Source organism: Bolinopsis microptera, chromosome 1 (genome assembly GCF_026151205.1).
Source record: "Bolinopsis microptera isolate Bmic1 chromosome 1, MBARI_Bmic_1.0, whole genome shotgun sequence".
Taxonomy (NCBI): domain Eukaryota; kingdom Metazoa; phylum Ctenophora; class Tentaculata; order Lobata; family Bolinopsidae; genus Bolinopsis; species Bolinopsis microptera.
The window spans coordinates 17,228,431-17,248,547 of NC_087072.1; the positions used below are offsets into that span (position 1 = coordinate 17,228,431).

The 20,117-nt window shown below is 39.6% G+C and overlaps 1 protein-coding gene and 1 non-coding gene across 9 annotated transcripts in view; both read left to right on the forward strand.

The window, feature by feature from the left end:
* The window catches only part of LOC134826727 (rho GTPase-activating protein 27-like), a 63,555-nt gene that overhangs the window by 4,005 nt on the left and 39,433 nt on the right, over positions 1-20,117 (forward strand). For 2 of the 8 annotated variants that reach the window (XM_063839219.1, XM_063839248.1), the window contains exons 5-11: positions 11-103; positions 290-418; positions 5,785-5,900; positions 14,666-14,761; positions 17,704-17,763; positions 19,596-19,670; positions 19,948-20,037. In XM_063839219.1, the coding sequence (XP_063695289.1) occupies positions 11-103; positions 290-418; positions 5,785-5,900; positions 14,666-14,761; positions 17,704-17,763; positions 19,596-19,670; positions 19,948-20,037 (659 nt within the window). The remainder of the gene's footprint in view (positions 1-10; positions 104-289; positions 419-5,784; positions 5,901-14,665; positions 14,762-17,703; positions 17,764-19,595; positions 19,671-19,947; positions 20,038-20,117) is intronic. The other 6 variants (XM_063839234.1, XM_063839254.1, XM_063839241.1 and 3 more) reach the window with 4 other exon arrangements.
* LOC134826174 (U2 spliceosomal RNA) lies at positions 19,016-19,207 on the forward strand. The gene has a single exon (XR_010161670.1). It is a non-coding gene; the product is annotated as a U2 spliceosomal RNA (small nuclear RNA).

Sequence of the window (20,117 nt, forward strand, 5' to 3'; positions counted from 1 at the left end):
AATTTCCCAGGTTCCACTCCAAAGGAAATGTTTATGAGGCAGGGCCAGAGGGAACCCAGTCCCCGGCCCTACTCCGTAGCTGTCACCTCAGAATCAACACCACGTAAGCAATATCTAGATATTATCTAGATATTATCTAGTAAATACGCTGCTCTTATCTACCTTGATCCAAACTGCTTGCTGTACCTCTGTGACTAGCTGCTAAACAGTGTGTCACTGTGTTATAATACAGCTGTGTGATAGTGTAATATAGTAGCGTGTATGTATGTTGTGACAGCCACTGTTACAGTGACACCTACACGGAGGGTAAAGCGCCAGTTGTCTGACCACCAACTGTCAGCAGCAGCCAGCACGGAACGACCAGCTCACAGCGCCAGAGTACGGACTGGCAAGAAGAACAGCTTCAAGAGCCGTCAACGTATGTGTTGTGAGAGTGTAGTAGTATAGCTGCTCTGTACTTTACCTGCTCCTATAATATCAGCTGTTCTTATTATTATGTGTTATTATTACTGTATATAATATTGTACTTGCACTATTTTAATTCAACTAATTTAAAATAAATTAAATTTTAGCTGTCTTATAACATCAAGTAAAGGAATATGTCACACTGATCAGCTAATTATATAATAATTTATAATAAAATGTTAATATTGTAAAGTAAGTGCAGTTAAATTTGGTCAGGTGTTTTGCTACCAATTTATATGATTTCTAAGAATCTAAGAACAGGATTTGTATGAGTTATATATATATATATGTTATTCACGACTAAGTTTATGAAATTCAGGAAATAATTGAAATAAACAAGAAATGCAGCCGCTTTTCTTTTGTGGATGGCCGCTCAATTTCCCGATCTGTGATGGCGTATTTATCAAATTCCATACAACCTGGGGACGGCCCAGTCTTTACTGTTTATATAAACATGCAAATATGGCGAAGTGACATGCCGACTGCCGAGCGCCGCCCAGTTAATATATATACATATCACCGGAGACTCGCGGGCGGAACAAAATATTGCACGCGCACGCGCGTGCAATATTTCATATGTCCCCGAGGGCGCTAGCCCGAGGAGGACATATGAAATATTGCACGGAGGGCCCATCGGGCCCGAGTGCTATACGATTTTTCCGCCCGCGGGTCGAGGTGATGTGGATTATATCCACCAGCGTGAGCTTTTTCTTACAGATATTAGTTTTTACTTTAGTTTCTTCAAGAGATCCGTTTTTAATTTAGTTTCACTTTTACTTTCAGTTTCAACATGTTTCTAATACGATAGTTCCGCCCTCGAGGCGAGGAATGATATCGTGTATATCCATCAGCGGGCGTTTATCACGAAGCTTCAGTTTGCAACAATCACAGCAAATTAATGTACAAGATTTCAGAAAAGTTACGAAAAAATCATGTTGCTTTTGGTTTAAGATGTAAAACAGGCCAAAATGACTGACTATAGAACGAAAAACCGGCTGCTATCAAAGCAGCCCTGGGTAACCAGGGTTACCCGGGTAACCAGTTACTACAGTTTCTGTAGCAGCTACTGAGTGGCTGGACACTTCAAAGTAGTAACCCAGAGAGCTCGAGATCACAGTCTGATCATGGACATTTAATATGAAAGTTAAAGATCAAATTCATAACATCAATTTAAATGGCAGTTTCAAAACAAAAACAGGGCAGAATATCTTTCGGGAACACAATAGAATAACACGTAAAATTTCGGCCTACATTTCAAGATTTATCGACTGAACTAGTGAAATGAAAATGGTAAACACAACTGAAATGGTAAACACAAAACAATTATCGATACTATAATAGAGATCACCGGCTTAGAATTTAGTCTGGACGTCTCCACGAATTTGGTAACCATAGTAACAGTGTGTCAGTGTCACGTGTTCATTATGAGCCAATCATGGCAAACTGCGTGACAACTAATATAGCGTCCGATAGAGGGTGCGCTCAGAGTTTACAGTTGATACATTCTTTACATCCACTGCATATTGCCGTGGGAATTTAGAAACAGAAACTACACTAATTAGCTCACTGTACGATTATTGCAATTGAATTCATCATTAATGAATTAAACCGGTTTTAACTATAGTTCTAAGTAACTTGTAAGTTGTTGTCTTATGGAATTTCACATGGAGACGATACAGAAACTGAAAATATTTTAGAGAACTCCGGGCTATATTGCTACTGGTCAAATTAAATGTCACTTGTTAGCGGGCTATATCATGAGCGGGCTGTAGAGATATCGGGCCCTTTGACAGCGGGCTGGTGAGAGCCCGCTATGCGAAAAAGCGCACGCTGGTGGATATAATTCTATATTGAATTTGAAAATCGTGTATACTTCTATGTAACCATATGTTTATTGTTTATGCAACCTGACACGGATCTGTGCAAAATAGTAATACTAACTCAAAATAATAATAATATGCAATGCTATTAATTAGTGCCTAGTGGGATACGTACATGATGAAATTAATAATGTACTTGGTTGGTTCAGCGCCGCGCGCCAACAATTATATAATTCAGATTTGAGATTGTCACGCAAAATAACTTTGCGCAGGTAGTCACGTGGGCGATAACAGTGCTCGCAGGCACGTACGGTCGCACACTCGCACGGTCGCAAAGCTACCATATTTTAAAAAAACCTTGATCGCTAACCCTTGTCCTTGACTCTTTTGTGCCTTCGGCACTTTGAGTCATGGATCGGGAAAAAATACATACAAAAAAAGCTGCCATGACTGATATATTCATGAACTCTGATGTATTTATGGCAATCTGAAGTATTTATGGCAATCTGATGTATTTATGGCAATCTGACGACCTGATGTGTTAATAGCACTCTATGTCTCACATCATCTTATCTGTCTGTTCACTAAAACTTTATGTACTCAGGTAACAGGTTATGATACTAGCTATATATTATCTATCAATCTAGAGAAGATACAGCCACCAACCCTGACTTTTAATAAAAACATCCTGCTCTGCCACCACCCTCTGCATTATGTGTGTGTTATTAGTGCACACACTAGTGACACTAGGGGGTTCCTGCAGAGAGCACTCACTTTACAGCCCATAATTCCTGGAATATTTTAAAGCACTTCAAGTGGGAAGTGTGAAAATATTCCACCCTAGATGGGTAGATCAGGTTGGAATGTCGCTCCTAGGTCACCCAAACACTTGGTACTAAACACAAAAATTAGGCTACTGATTACTAGCTTACTGGTTACTGGTTACTTGGTTATTGGTTACTAGGTAACTGGTTACTAAGATACTGATTACTACTTTACTAGTTACTAGGTTACTGGTCACTAGGTTATTGGTCACTAAGTAACGGGTTACTAGATAACTGGTTCTGGTCACTAGGTTACTCGTTACTAAGTTACTACTAGGTTACCGGTTACTCGTTTCTAGGTTACTGGTTACTAGATAACTGGTTACTATATAACTAGATAACTAAAGTTACTAATATCCTCATTCAACCAAACACCTGGTACTGTTTACAACATGTCCGCCTTGTCGTGCCACGCTTCACAAAGTCACGCTGTGTGTAAGACGAACATGAGAATTTAGTACCAGTATAAAGATTATATCAGAGTATTGAGTTTCATAATATATGGAGGTCGGGGGAGTCACCTTGTTAAAAATCGTTGGCTCCGGCTTCAGGATGAAAGGAACTATTATAAATAGCGATTGCAATAGTTTGCTAAAGTACAGGGTGGGCCAAAAGTCAGTACCCATACGTTGGCCTTAATAGCTCCGCCGTGTTTTATATTTGAGAGCTGTTGCTTTGCAGATGGCATACTGTACTTACTGGTTCGAGGATTCCGTCGTCAAAATTTAAAAATTCGAATATTTTAGACCACGCCCATTCAATATTAAAACACCTATATTGTTTTCTCTGAACATGCTGAACGCCTAATTTTTTCAGAGACGGTATATTATCAAATGTTGCATATGATCTAAAAACATGAGGCAAAACGGATTAGAAATGACGAAGTTATCAAGCATTTTCTGTATCTCGTTAACAATATTGACTGGGTGATTATGTGACACCGTGACACGACACCTTAATTGGGCACCCTTAACAATTCCCATAATGTTTAACGGGGTAGTTAACGGGGGCACCTTATCACGTAATTAGGTAAACCAATCACCTGATCACACGTAATGAATAAACTCGTTATGCTTCATATCTCGGTCATCTGAGAAGGTACAGTTCTAATTCTTTCAGGACAAACGTAATTCGAATGGCCAAACACAATTCAATAACATTTAGCTTGATCCGACTATCCAAATTATCAAATAAATGTGAAAATGAACCTCCATTTGAAAAAAATGAACGCGAATATTTTTCGAGTTGACAAATTCCTCGAACCAGTGGTGGTACTAAGTCATACCAGAAAGAAGTATTTAAATTGGGCACTCAGTGACTGAGCTATAAAGGCCAACGTATGGGTACTGACTTATGGCCCACCCTGTATGTTCTCCCTACTTCTTAACTTAAAAGATGAAAGTATTTGTCTTCGGCTCTGGCATCATGTTATAATACAAGGTCAAGTCATCGTAACAACAAGGATAGAGGGAGCGAATATCATTTATTCATTCAAAAACCAAAATAAAACTTACCTTACTCGGGATTATTACGACGGGTTTATTAACGACCGGTTAAAATATGGTTCGGGAAAAATATGGCGAAATTGCTCAAAACCCACCACATTTTCCCGGTCGCCATTTTACCGGTGTCCAACCTTTCAATTTTAGATTCAAAAATTTTATCTCAGATATAAATTTCCTTATTAGAGATAAGCAAGTTTAGAAATTTTCGCATTGCTAAAACTTGTGAAACAAGTCGAATTATCAATAATTGTTGAAAGTAGACAGAAATAATGACTCGTGGTTAATCAAACTAGATGGAAAATAATTTTAAACATTTGAAGCGTAACAACCAGATCGATATTAAGATAAAGGGAGAGCTGTTTAGTCTTCCAATAAGTTGTAATCATCTTCGTTATCTTCATCTGGATCATCCCTTTCATCAGTTTTAATTAATTCAAGTTTTAATTTAACTGTTACTTTTACTTTGAGTCCTATTTCATTATGTAGAGATAGTCAATACCTAAGAAATTAAAAATTGGCCTATTTAAATCAAATTTGACAATAAGGATATATGACAAGAATTGGGCAAAAAGGTGAATTTTTTGCAATTTTAGCCAAATGAATTCGAAAAACCTACAACAAGTGTCCCAATAGTCTTCTTTAGTGAATATAAGACAACGATTAAAATATGAGCACCCATACCCCTTGGGAACCCTAAAAGCTGAGTAGGCGGGTTTATTAACGACCGGTGAAAATGTGGTTCGGGAAAAATATGGCGAAATTACCCTAAACCCACCACTTTATCCCGGTCATAATAATCCCGAGTAAGGTACACAAAATTAAATTAAAAAGCATTAGTTCACTTATATTAAAATGAGAAGAAGGGCGATGTACTAAAAGGATTAGGGAACCCCAAATAATATTTGATGTTGACAAGAAGCACACATAAGAAGCACACACTGAAGCACACCCCTTAGAAGTTAGAAGCACACACTAGAAGCACACACTAGAAGCACATACTAGAAGCACACACTAGAAGCATGCACTAGAAGCACACACTAGAAGCACACACTAGAAGCACATACTAGAAGCACACACTAGAAGCACACACTAGAAGCACACACTAGAAGCACACACTAGAAGCACACACTAGAAGCACACGTTGCCTGTGTATTAACACTGTTATTTCAGTGAGTGGAGGAGAAGTACACGACACAGTGGTCACTACAAGTTGGGAGCTAGGTAACAGTGCTTTCCATGACAATACTGTCACTATCTCCGCTCCTCATCCTACCACCATACCTAAAGTAAGTCAGCTAATTAACTTATTAAGTAAGTTATTAAATAGTTTAATAATTAATTAACTAATTTTTATTCGTGCAGTTAATGTCTGCATTTTTATCTTCAACTTGGAGTTATTTCGTTGAGTTACAAGTTATTCTTCTAATGTTACTTGGATAGCCTAGCTACTGAAGCTATGTAGCTGAAGTATTATTAACAACGGTTTTCATCAAGTCATCACCTTAGTTGCCAAAATTACTTCGAGTTAGCCCGGGTTACTCTTAGCCGATTAGCGCTTTCAAATTAATGTCGCACGCATTTCTAATATATAAGGCGACTTTAATTAAACTTAACGCCAACTTATGTTACTACTTCCAAGGTAAGTTTACTGCACTGATTATATGCTTATCACTCATCACCTTATCGCCCTGTAAAACTAACTGTACTATCAGGCTGAATGCTGTAGAAATAATCTGAACTCAGAGTATATTACAACCAAGACGTGTTCATATAACAATTTTTTTACCATATTTACCATATTAAGTTGGGCAAGTTTCCATAAACGATATTTTATGATCGGCGCCGATAATCGCTTATTGAGCGCTTTTTCGGCGCTTTTTTTTTAAAAAACCGTTTACAATCGCTTTTTTTACGATTATAAACGGTTCAAAAAAAATCGCTTATAATCGACTATAATTGGTGTCATAATTCAAAAAAGCGCTTTTTTGAATTTAAAAGCGCTTATAAGCGCTTTTAAGCGCTTACTAGCGTCGCTGAGCGATTTGAAAGCGGTTTTCCAGTAGGATTGGCGCCAAAAACGGGTGGATAAGCGGTTGGCCGGATAAGCGATTCGTAGGCGCTTTTTTGAACCATTTATAAGCGATTATAAGCGCTTATAAATGGGGTGCAATTTAGCTGTTTGTAAAGCGCAAATAAAGCGCTTATAAGCGCTTTTAAAATTGAGTCAGGAAAACGCTATATTACATCTTATAACCGCTTATAATCGATTATAAGCGTTTTTTTAGAAATCGCTTATTACGGCTAATTCATCGCTATTTCACCGCTTTTACCGCTTTTCCTATCATCCATGGCCAGGTGAGCAGGAATTAAAAAGCGCTTATAAGCGCTTTTTCGATGCTGCCCCTAGCCTGGTCGGAACGGGGTAGTGCCCAAAATTTAAAAGCGCTTATAAGCGATTTCTCAATTCCCCTTAACCTGGTCGGAACTTGCATGTGCTTTTCTGAGCAACCTGGGGTGCACCGGCAGAGTCAGGATTTAAAAGCGCTTATAGGCGCTTATGATCGCTTTTCTACCGCTATTTCTATCACCCATGGCCTGGTTGGCAAGAATTATAAAGCGCTTATAAGCGTTTTTTCAATGCTGCCCCTAACCTGTTCGGAACAGGGGTGTGCCCGGAATTAAAAAGCGCTTATAAGCGCTTTTTCAATGCTGCCACTAACCTGGTCGCAACAGGGGAGTGCCCGGAATTAAAAAGCGCTTTTTAAATGCTGCCCCTAACCTGGTCGGAACTGGAAATCAGAGTGCCCGCTTATAAGTGCTTTTCTGAGCAACCTGGGGTCACCGGCAGAAGCGCTTATGATCGCTTTTCTACCGCTTTTCTACCGCTTTTCCTATCACCCATGGCCTGGTTGGCAAGAATTAGAAAGCGCTTATAAGCGCTTTTTCAATGCTGCCACTAACCTGGTCGGAACGGGGGAGTGCCCGGAATTAAAAAGCGCTCATTAGCGCTTTTTTAATGCTGCGCTTATAAGCGATTTCTCAATTCCCCTTAACCTGGTCAGAACTGGAAATCAGTGTGCCCGCTTATAGTTATTTAAGTGCTGGTCGGAACGGGGGAGTGCCCGGAATTAAAAAGCGCTCATAAGCGCTTTTTAAATGCTGCCCCTAACCTGGTCGGAACTGGAAATCAGAGTGCCCGCTTATAAGTGCTTTTCTGAGCAACCTGGGGTACACGGCAGAGTCAGGATTTAAAAGCGCTTATGATCGCTTTTCTACCGCTTTTCCTATCACCCATGGCCTGGTTGGCAAGAATTAGAAAGCGCTTATAAGCGCTTTTTCAATGCTGCCACTAACCTGGTCGGAACGGGGGAGTGCCCGGAATTAAAAAGCGCTCATTAGCGCTTTTTTAATGCTGCGCTTATAAGCGATTTCTCAATTCCCCTTAACCTGGTCAGAACTGGAAATCAGTGTGCCCGCTACACTTACTCGTCTAAAGTAGCGCGCGCCGCTTTCTTCTCGAAATGCCACGATGGCACGTGCTATGTCGGGCCAGACCAGTAACATGTAACATGCAATGGTCAAGTAATACTCTTAAAATATTTATCACAAATATAAGCAATTAGACCGGCGACAATTAAGTGTCTTGCATGCTTATAAATACGTTTTGCATGGTATAAATACGTCTTGTATGGTTATAAACACACAAACTTATGGTTATTATAACTATATATAATACAGCCATAAGGGGTGATTCGGAATTGAAGCGTCCTTGTAGGTTAATAACCTACCAGTGACCAGGGCGCGCGCCGAGTTGGACTCGTCGACGTTGACCATTGTTAATGATCTGGCCCGGCGCGCGCTACTTCGTAGCACTTGCCATCGACTTCGAGAAGAAAGCGGCGCGTGCTACTTCGAAGAAATTTAGACGAGTAACATCCGTCAATCGTCGACGGTCCTAATACTTGAAACAAATATATTACGAGTATCACCCGTTAAAAGCGTCCAAAATCTATACTAATTTTATCATAATTTAAAGCATTTTTAATTATTATTGTATTATTATTACTCTGTATTTAGTATGTATGCACGATTGCCTACGTGCAAATTAGGTAAAAAGCAAAAGGTTGTCATCCATAGCACATAGTAACCAGTTACCTGGGGACCCCAGGCTATTATGTTCATAAACATAATAAACGAATAAAGATTTGGCGGAATGACAGGCTGAGCGCCCAGTAAAGTAACCAGTTGACCATTGTTAATGTTCTGGCCCGGAGCGCTACGTCGTATATAGCACTTGCCATCGAGCAGAAAGCGGCGCACGCTACTTCGAAGAAATTTAGACGAGTAACTCCGTCAAAGTAACCAGTAAGTGTAACCATGGCAACGAGGGTTGAGGGTTGTTACTTAGAACAGTGATCACAGATTTGCGGGCGACATTTTGATTTGATCGGCTTTGTGGTAATTACGTTATCAATCATGTTCAGTGCAAGAGGGTAGTACGGAATCGGCGTCCAAAAATATAGCGATTTAGATCAATGTCATACCCAAAGGCCTTTTCACAAGAATTTTCTTAAAATTTGGGCGAGCGATTTCGTAGGAGCGATTCAAACGCGCAATCTGGCGCGGTTTATTTGTTGCAGTTTTACTATCTAATAACCAAATTTTACAAGCTATCTCAGCACGCCTGCACGCGCACGGCTTTACTAGCGTATATATACATTACTTTTTTCCTATTGGTACTCAGCGTGCACTTGTTTTTATGTCCACGATTGATTATGAACAAGTACGTGAATGCTGGTCACGCACACACTAACTTTCAATGAGCACTTTTTTCAGACGTCGTGATTCGCTCAGCCCGACTAGAGATTCCTTGGAATGACATAAACAGGCCTGTCATACTCGTTGACAGACTGAGCGTGGCCCAGCGCAATAATTTAATTTCATATACTATATTTTTCTTTTGCAAGTTCTGAATGTGAAGTGTGTATGACTGATGACGCAGCGCGCATCGACCGCCACCAGGACAACCAGTGGTTGTTTATTTATATGTTGTTAATCATGGTGGTAGTTGAACTACCACCATTAACAACATATAAATAAACGCTTGCAAGCGCTTTACAATTTTTGACAATTATTGTCGGAGAACTTTGCCGCGCCGTGCACTTAGCCTTCTTGCTTGGCTTCTAGATCGCCAGTCAAACAACTATGTTTAAATCCATGTTGATAAATGATAGATAAATCGGTAAAAACCATCAATAAAAAGTGATTGTAATCGCTTATAACTTATAACCGCTTTTCAAATCCTTAGGGGCAGCATTAAAAAAGCGCTTATAAGCGCTTTCTAATTCCTGCCAACCAGCCCATGGGTGATGGGAAAAGCGGTAGATAAGCCATCATAAGCGCCTATAAGCGCTTTTAAATCCTGACTCTGCCGGTGCACCCCAGTTTGCTCAGAAAAGCACATACGAGTGGGCACTCTCCAGTTCCGACCAGGTTGAAGGGAATTGAGAAATCGCTTATAACTATAAGCGCTTTTAAATTCCGGGCACTCCCCCGTTCCGACCAGGTTAGGGGCAGCATTGAAAAAGTGCTTATAAGCGCCTTTTAATTCCGGGCACTCCCCCGTTGCGACCAGGTTAGTGGCAGCATTGAAAAAGCGCTTATAAGCATAAGCGCTTTCTAATTCCTGCCAACCAGGCCATGGGCGATAGGAAAAGCGGTAGAAAAGCGATCATAAGCGCCTATAAGCGCTTTTAAATCCTGACTCTGCCGGTGCACCCCAGGTTGCACAGAAAAGAACTTATAAGCGGGCACTCTGATTTCCAGTTCCGACCAGGTTAAGGGAAATTCAGAAATCGCTTATAAGCGCATATTAATTCCAGGCAATCCCCCGTTCCGACCAGGTTAGGGGACCAGGGGTAGCATTGAAAAAGCGCTTAAAATTCTTGCCAACCAGGCCATGGGTAATGGGAAAAGCGGTAGAAAAGCGATCATAAGCGCCTATAAGCGCTTTTAAATCCTGACTCTGCCGGTGCACCCCAGGTTGCACAGAAAAGCACTTATAAGCGGGCACTCTGATTTCTAGTTCCGACCAGGTTAAGGGGAATTGAGAAATCGCTTATAAGCGCTTATTAATTCCAGGCACTCCCCTGTTCCGACCAGGTTAGGGGCAGCATTGAAAAAAAGCTTATAAGCGCTTTATAATTCTTGCCAACCAGGCCATGGGTGATGGGAAAAGCGGTAGAAAAAAATCATAAGCGCCTATAAGCGCTTTTAAATCCTGACTCTGCCGGTGCACCCCAGGTTGCTCAGAAAAGCACATGCAAGTGGGCACTCTCCAGTTGCGACCAGGTTGAAGAGAATTGAGAAATCGTTTATAAGCGCCTTTTAATTCCGGGCACTCACCCGTTGCGACCAGGTTAGTGGCAGCATTGAAAAAGCGCTTAAAAGCGCTTTTAAATTCCGGGCACTCCCCCGTTCCGACCAGGTTAGGGGCAGCATTGAAAAAGTGCTTATAAGCGCCTTTTAATTCCGGGCACTCCCCCGTTGCGACCAGGTTAGTGGCAGCATTGAAAAAGCGCTTATAAGCGCTTTCTAATTCCTGCCAACCAGGCCATGGGCGATAGGAAAAGCGGTAGAAAAGCGATCATAAGCGCCTATAAGCGCTTTTAAATCCTGACTCTGCCGGTGCACCCCAGGTTGCAGTTGCACAAAAAAGCACTTATAAGCGGGCACTCTGATTTCTAGTTCCAACCAGGTTAAGGGGAATTGAGAAATCGCTTATAAGCGCTTATTAATTCCAGGCACTCCCCCGTTCCGACCAGGTTAGGGGCAGCATTGAAAAAACGCTTATAAGCGCTTTATAATTCTTGCCAACCAGGCCATGGGTGATGGGAAAAGCGGTAGAAAAGCAATCATAAGCGCCTATATGCGCTTTTAAATCCTGACTCTGCCGGTGCACCCCAGGTTGCTCAGAAAAGCACATGCAAGTGGGCACTCTCCAGTTCCGACCAGGTTGAAGAGAATTGAGAAATCGTTTATAAGCGCTTTTTAATTCCGGGCACACCCCCGTTCCGAACAGGTTAGGGGCAGCATTGAAAAAACGCTTATAAGCGCTTTATAATTCTTGCCAACCCATGCCATGGGTGATAGGAAAAGCGGTAGAAAAGCGATCATAAGCGCTTTTTAATCCTGACTCTGCCGGTGCACCCTAGGTTGCTCAGAAAAGCACTTAAAAGCGGGCACTCTGATTTCCAGTTCCGACCAGGTTAGGGGCAGCATTGAAAAACGCTTATAAGCGCTTTATAATTCTTGCCAACCCATGCCATGGGTGATAGGAAAAGTGGTAGAAAAGCGATCATAAGCGCCTATAAGCGCTTTTAAATCCTGACTCTGCCGGTGCACCCCAGGTTGCTCAGAAAAGCACATGCAAGTTCCGACCAGGTTAAGGGGAATTGAGAAATCGCTTATAAGCGCTTTTAAATTTTGGGCACTACCCCGTTCCGACCAGGCTAGGGGCAGCATCGAAAAAGCGCTTATAAGCGCTTTTTAATTCCTGCTCACCTGGCCATGGATGATAGGAAAAGCGGTAAAAGCGGTGTAATAGCGATGAATTAGCCGTAATAAGCGATTTCAAAAAAAACGCTTATAATCGATTATAAGCGGTTATAAGATGTAATATAGCGTTTTCCTGACTCAATTTTAAAAGCGCTTATAAGCGCTTTATTTGCGCTTTACAAACAGCTAAATTGCACCCCATTTATAAGCGCTTATAATCGCTTATAAATGGTTCAAAAAAGCGCCTACGAATCGCTTATCCGGCCAACCGCTTATCCACCCGTTTTTGGCGCCAATCCTACTGGAAAACCGCTTTCAAATCGCTCAGCGACGCTAGTAAGCGCTTAAAAGCGCTTATAAGCGCTTTTAAATTCAAAAAAGCGCTTTTTTGAATTATGACACCAATTATAGTCGATTATAAGCGATTTTTTTTGAACCGTTTATAATCGTAAAAAAAGCGATTGTAAACGGTTTTTAAAAAAAAAAGCGCCGAAAAAGCGCTCAATAAGCGATTATCGGCGCCGATCATAAAATATCGTTTATGGAAACTTGCCTTAAGTTGAAACCATATTTACTATTCACTACTCAGTAGATATTCGAGTAGATATTCGAGTAGATATTCGATTAGATATTCGAGTAGATGATATTCTGTCTCGCATGTTTTACAGAATGTAGGAATTTTCTAATTTTCACTCAGCAGAAAACAACTCGCTGGTATTTTACCAAGTTTACTACTAGTTACTACTCAACTCTTATCTTACACACAAGAAATTTGAGCCCTCCTATTTAGCACCCTTAATAATTACAGTAATTAGTTCACATTTACCCTATGTTCAATGGATGGTCCGGTCCGGTCCTGCTAACGATCTTTATTATTCACCCCCGACACTGAACCTGAAAACACTGGGCACCCAGTCAGGGTGTCATAAAGACTCGTGATATCACACACACCCTGCTAAAATACAGGGTTGAGTTACGAGTGGGCGGGGTTCCAGTCACGTGATAATGCTGACTGTGTATTGTTACAACTCTAGCTTCATATTAATCATATCAGTGTGATGAAGGAGTAAATCTATCACGTGACTTGTATACTGTACACAGTGCGGTTTGTACTGTCCCTTGTTCACTGTACTACTATCCCTTGTTCACTGAATACGGTGACTTCCCAATGTGTATTGTGTACTAAAGAGGAAGAGAGAAATAAACACGAGATCGTTTTTTACACCTCTTATCTTCTGGAACTTGGCTGGATTCATGTGTCGATAGGTTTTTCAGTTAAACTGTGCAGGTTTTTAGGGTGTTTTTAGAGTGTTTCAGTTACACTGGTAATATTTAGAGTGTTTCCCTTATTCCCTAATACCATCTAAAGTTACACAGATGATATCCTCAGTTACACGTTGCAGTGACTAGTAGACCGTTGTAAGAATGTAATGAACAGTGTGATGTGTAGGGGACGGTAATGAACCAAATGAGATCTTCTAATTATGTCCGGAATATGATATTATCAAAGTATATAATCACAACTTTAGTGTATCACTATATATCACAACTTAAGTGTATCACTATAGCTATAACTTGAGTCTGATGATGTGTATAGTGCATTGTACACTATAGTGGTAGGTATTAGATTATAGTGTAGAAGGTTTGAGCAGGTGGTGTATAATGAAGACTGTAATATCTATTATTTGAACGTTAACAGAAGTGTCGTCGTTGTTTCCTACATCCTAATTCCTATATCCTACATCCTACATTATAGATCTGGATGTAACTAGATACGATGGATGATATTATATCCTCTATATCTTGTTACATCCATTTTTCATATCCATGTAATTGTAACTAGATCACTGGAAGGAGAGATTTCGAATATAATGTTACATTTTCTGATGTGCTCCAAGTTCAACAGCAGTCGAATTTATAGGAATTCGTCGAATAATACGTACCGTGTAACTCTTTATTAACGTCACATTTTCCAAATAATCTGTTGGTTAATTTTACGATTATGTTGTTTAGCACAATGAAGTTGTTCCTATTGCAAATTAATGACGTAAATGGACATGAGCCAAGAAAAACTTTTCCAAACTCCAACAGTTTCTGTAAAGTAAAATAAAATAGAATATTAATATATACAATCTGTATAAGGAACCAATTTAGGCAGGGGTGCAGTGACTCAAACTACTTATACACTGGTATAGATTACACTTTTGAAACTTCTTTATCAACACGAATTTCAATGGTTATGTTTAATGTTTATTCTATTAATAATGGTACTATATTATAATATAATTATAGTTACTGCTATTCTGTGACGTAGATAAGATGGGAATGAGACAGACAACATTTCTCCAAATTTAGAATGAGCTCTGCTTGGAGTAATCATTTTTCTAAATGTGTTACTATAAATCGATGAGTACAAAAGGAGTTTAACATAGTTCACATATTTTTACATAGTTCACATAGTTTAACATAGTTTAACATAGTCCCCTTGTTGTAGCTGGGGTGCGATTGTCTGTCTGTTTGCACATGTGGACTAGCATCCAAGGAATTCATCTCCAGTCCTATCCCCATCTCCCAAGGCACTCAGCTCCAGGTCAGACAGGAATGTGTGAACTGATCGCCTCCTCATAAACTTCATCTTTTAATCAACTTTTGTTGTCAGCGAGAAATTCCCTTGATTTCTGTTGCATAAAAAGCATCCATCAAAATCACTTCTATACTGTATATCTTTTTGTAAACTTGTATATATTTCTTTATAATTCGCTGTACTATTTTGGTGCAAGAACCATATATCTGAAATTGCTTGAGTATCTTTAACAAAAGCATCTTTTAACGTTTGTGCTATGAATTATAAGCAGTCATTTTTGCTTGTGTTTATTTAGATTGTACAGATGTCATGACATTCACACGCACACGCATGAACACTGTCAAACTAAAATAACAAATAGTTCAGTGTGCTAGATCAGAGTTAAATCTTATCCTGATTATTGGCAAACGTCCAAAATTATGTCTAAAATTATGCTTGTATGAATCAGTTTGACAAATTTACGTTACACATTCTTTTACAGTTACTCAATACTCATACTTAACAATACACACATACTCACGTCTCACATACATTTTGAATATGAAATTAACGTGTAAAAAACCGTTGCAGAAGTTGCGAGACCTGATGGTGAGAGACCTGATGGCCAGAGACGTGAATAGCGAGCACAATCCCTACATTTCCACACCATTGTCAGTGAGACGGGGGGTGCGCGACACCCCCCTCGCTATCCACCATTACGCCACACCCAACTTAGTGCGACGTGGTGCGACTTGTGCGCGACAATCTGACAACACGTGCAGTCCGAGCAGTCCAGTGAACACGTGGTCGAATAGCTCGCACGTGGAAGTGCGCCAGAGACTGAACTCTAGTAACAGACAAGCAATAGCGCTGAGTCTGCGGAGCAGTACAGTTAGTAGTGTCAATGTGGAGGAGAGTGTGCAGTGCGGTGAGAGGGTGCCCAGTTACGTGCATAATGAGGTGCGCAGTGAAGTGCGCAGTGAAGTGCCTAGGGAGTCTCGTAGTGAGGTGCGCAGTGAGGCCAGGTCAGGTGGAAGCAAGCGAGTGCAGTTGTGTAAGGAGACCAGCGCAGGTGGGCTAGTGGTGCGCACTGCTGATGAGGTGCTGAAGTCTCCCGCGCGACGTCGCAAGGTTTGTCTGACGTATGTTCTGTTGAGTGCAGGAGGTGGGTTTTCAAGTCAGCATCTTTACTACATAGCATGTGTGATGCATGCACTTCCACTTCATGGGCAGCATACCCATTGTATGATTAAAAAAGTTATGAGTTCTTTTCCTGTTGAACTCTTAACCTAAAAATCGTAAATCACCTGTTACGTTTTGCAACAGATTAAAGTTTGGAAAGAGTTATTTATTGCAACTAACCGTTCCTAGAACCGTCAGAATTGTCTTCTAATAACCTCTGAAATATATGGCTTTTATTTGGCTATTCCAAAATTTAGTTTAAATACGCATTGTAGAATGTACACATAATTATTCATAATAATATCTAATTATGCTAAAATGCAGCTCTGTAGGATGTTTAAGTAACATGTACAGTGTAGTACACAGGAATCTGTCAAATACTCAAAATCCAGGTATCAGTAGTGCTCGGATCGTGCCCCAAAATGTTAAAGCATTCCCCAAACTATGCTGGGTCCTTGCTAAACCTTACTGTACACAGTTTTAAAAGCAATCTATTTTTAGACCTGCTGTTTGTACTCGAATAATCCGGAGAGAAAATTAGAATATATTGTAAGGACACGTTCTCGAGACTATTTCCTTAATTTGGTATATTATCCAGCGCTCTAAGTGGATGCATGTATTATGATATTATATCAAATACCCTGCCGTTTAAGAAAATTTCTGTCTTGCTTGGCTCGCTGCTAAATGCGATCCTGCTTCAAAAGAGATTAATGTCTTATTGTATAAAGCTATCTCTAACTGTGTGACCCCAGGTTATGTGGCTATAAAATTAATCAGCAGTTTACAGAGCATTCGTTAAACAACATTCTTTTAAAATACCTTCAATATAAGTTAACCAATAACCACTGGCTATGTATACATATGATACTCAAAACATTGTACTTCTCAGTTACAGTTACTGTTACTTTCGTGAGGCTCTGATGCTGCAATGTGACTGTGATTGTAGTGAGCCAGCTATATCACAGTTACAAAAAGTTGAGAGCTAGTAAGTTTGTACACAATGTAACGTAAATTTAACAATAACAATTAAACAATAAGTTTAGTTTTTATAACATATTCATCTGACGTGATGTGCCTCCCAACGCTACATTATATATGTCAGTACATTGGTGCAATGTTGTTGCATTTTATTGTCCCGTCAAACAAACATGTATGTTTAGCTTTATTAATAAAATACAGCGCACAATCTAACGGTATAGTTTAAAGTGTAGAACTTGCTTAATAATTATCAGCTACTATGGTATCTAAAGGATTCCTTAGGACATCAACTAATGAAACATATGTTTGCTATGCTGGCCGCTGGGGGACTACGATCCCCCTCGCTCCAGCCAGTTTCAACCTTGCTACCCTGATTACATAATGAGCTCAAATTATTTGTCATATAGTAGTGTTGAAAGTGTTAAAACTAAATCTCTATATTAACTTAGTTTACTACAGCTATGACAGAGGACGTTAATTATCAGCTAATTTGTTATAATGGAGTGATGATTGATAACAGGAGAAAGGGTGATGAAATCAAAATACGTCTTTTCAAACATGTTTTAAAATAATACTGATTAATAGCTAGTAGCTATAGTGAAATTAATATTACTTTGTTGTTAATGTAATTGTATTAAAAGATGTTTCATAAGTTGAAGTGTGAACTGCGAATTGTATATTTAATAGTCGGTGGAATGTTGTGATACAAGTATGGAATTTCATGATACTAACATAAGCTGATTGAAATATTTCGCATATTATACATATATTATGCATATTATGCATGTACAGATTGACACATTATTTAGGTGCGGGTGTTTGAAGAGATAATCTATGAAAACTGTGAAAACGCACAGTTCACATTACAGGTACCACCGTGTTACTTGTTTTTGTTTGATACATCTTACAGTTCATATTGCGTGCATTTTGATTCGTGCACTGTACTGCGTGCATAGTTAATTCGTGCGATTAGTGCTAAGTTCATTGAATCAAAGAGTTCAAATAATAGAATTTTTCGATTAAACATGATATGTTTAATTGATCGACTGATTAAGCTCTCGTTTACAAGTGATTTTAGTCTAATTGATTTATCATACATTTTGTAAAATCACGTTGTGGCAATCCCAATTTTACGTATAATATGATCAAGCTTCTTCAACGTGCACAATGCACATCTTGAATGTTTGATTTACAACTGGCCAAAATAGAAATGCGAAGAGCTGATCCAGCACCCAATAGCAGCCATTAGTGATAATGACCACAGCCCCCTACGAAGAAGAAGAAGATCCAGCACCCAAAAATAGCCAAATAATAACTTAATAAGTATTACTTGTTTGTTACTATTTTTAGTTTACTTTGTCTCTGGTCTCCATTCTAAAGGTCCCCCCTAGCACAGGTTTTGGAAACGAGCCAATAATCCATACTATTTATTAAGTTTATTACTGTTTGCATTTGTGCATCTTCATCTTATAAATTTACAGTACACACCAATGAACTGTCAGCCGATTTTATCTCTCTTTAACTACGAATATTTACTTAACTCGCTCATAAGAACTAAGAAGTTTAGCTGAGGGTGTATACATAAATATTAAATATGTGTGTGAATATTAGAGTCAGTCTGACTGAGTCACATTCCGTTTCTAAGCTCTTTGAAATAAATTACTTTAAAACATCCCGGTTGCAATGTAATAGATGATCCAATAATCAGGCTGAAAGTAAATATTAGTAATATAATTTAATTGTGCGTGTTTGTGCGTGTAATATGAACCCTGTAAATGTTACAGTGTTATTAATATTACAGTGTAATGTTGTTCTGGAAAATGTCGTTCATCAGGAACAGATAATGACGATTATTGTCTCGGATGTAGGTGACTGTTTTAGCCAATTTCAGTATAATCGACCCAGCAATTAGCTTATTTGACCGAGGTGGAAAGCAATTTCCTGCTTTCTTTTGGCATATGCCGAATATTGGATACTTTACATTCGAATGAGTAGCGAGATCGGCCCATCTTCCTTTCCGATAACAACAGAAATATTTTTGTCGAGAATTATTAGTCGCTGTTCAAACACAACGAAACGTTTCCATTATTCCATATAGTCTATGGATTTCATGAAGTTGTTATCGCTTCTCGGCCTTTTGGCTAAGATCAAGTGTAGTATCTGTTCTTATCAGTTTAATATCTGATACGCTACTCATCGAGTAGCTTCAATATTAAATTGATTTTTGGAAATCGGTCTTGGATGTGAAGCTTGCTTCAGCCAGACCACGAGTCTTCCCCGTATTGCAGTACCTCGGGGCTAGGCTCACCTCCCTTTGGGGAGGCTTTAACGAACAATGGAAGAGATTATGTACAATGTATACCGCTAGTGTGTTATATTACAACATCAGCTGATTTCTGTGCTTATTACATAACGTTGTATGTTGGAACTGAGCCATATTTTATTACAAACTAAAGTACTCTTCATAAAACAGGCATCAAGCAGTGCAGTAATTAGTAAAGTTGTGGCGTGCTTACGTAATAATGTCCACAATAACTGCATGTCAAATATGTCCTGATTCATGAAGCACCGAGATTCTGATAGGAAATCAGTGTTGCCTTATGATCATACTAGATATGATTTTTTTGAGATAAAAATGTTCGATTATTTAGTTTTAACCTTTTGTTGTGCGTTAAATTTATTGTAATTGTAAATATCTCAGCAAATATTGGACGGTTATATAGAGGACAAGATAGGTGATGACATATTCTACATATGCAAGAATACCAACGAAAAGGTGGGTGTACTACTGTACAGTATCACATATTTCTCTGGATATAAAATCCACCGATACTCCTTATTCATATCTTGATCTAACGGCACATTCCGCGGGAATTTCGCCGCCGCGCACAATCGGACACTCACTTAATTGTAGACGTATCCGCGCGTTGAATGCAATTATAGCGCGCCATTTGTTTTGACTGATGCGCGCGCATCAGTCTCTTCAATCAACCCTACCTGGATTGGAATTCATCCATCTTATGTCGCAGTGGTGCTCATGATAGGTATTTCAGTGGAAGTTAGTACGAAATCCAGGCGAAGACAAGATCCACTATTTTAACCCCTTGACCGGAGAAAGGGTATGGACTCTACCCGTGTACCAAGTAAGTTTAAAGTTGACCCCGGAGATTTGTACACCTGGTCGTCTCTCAACACTAGCAGCGGGTGACGTTAAACTAATTCA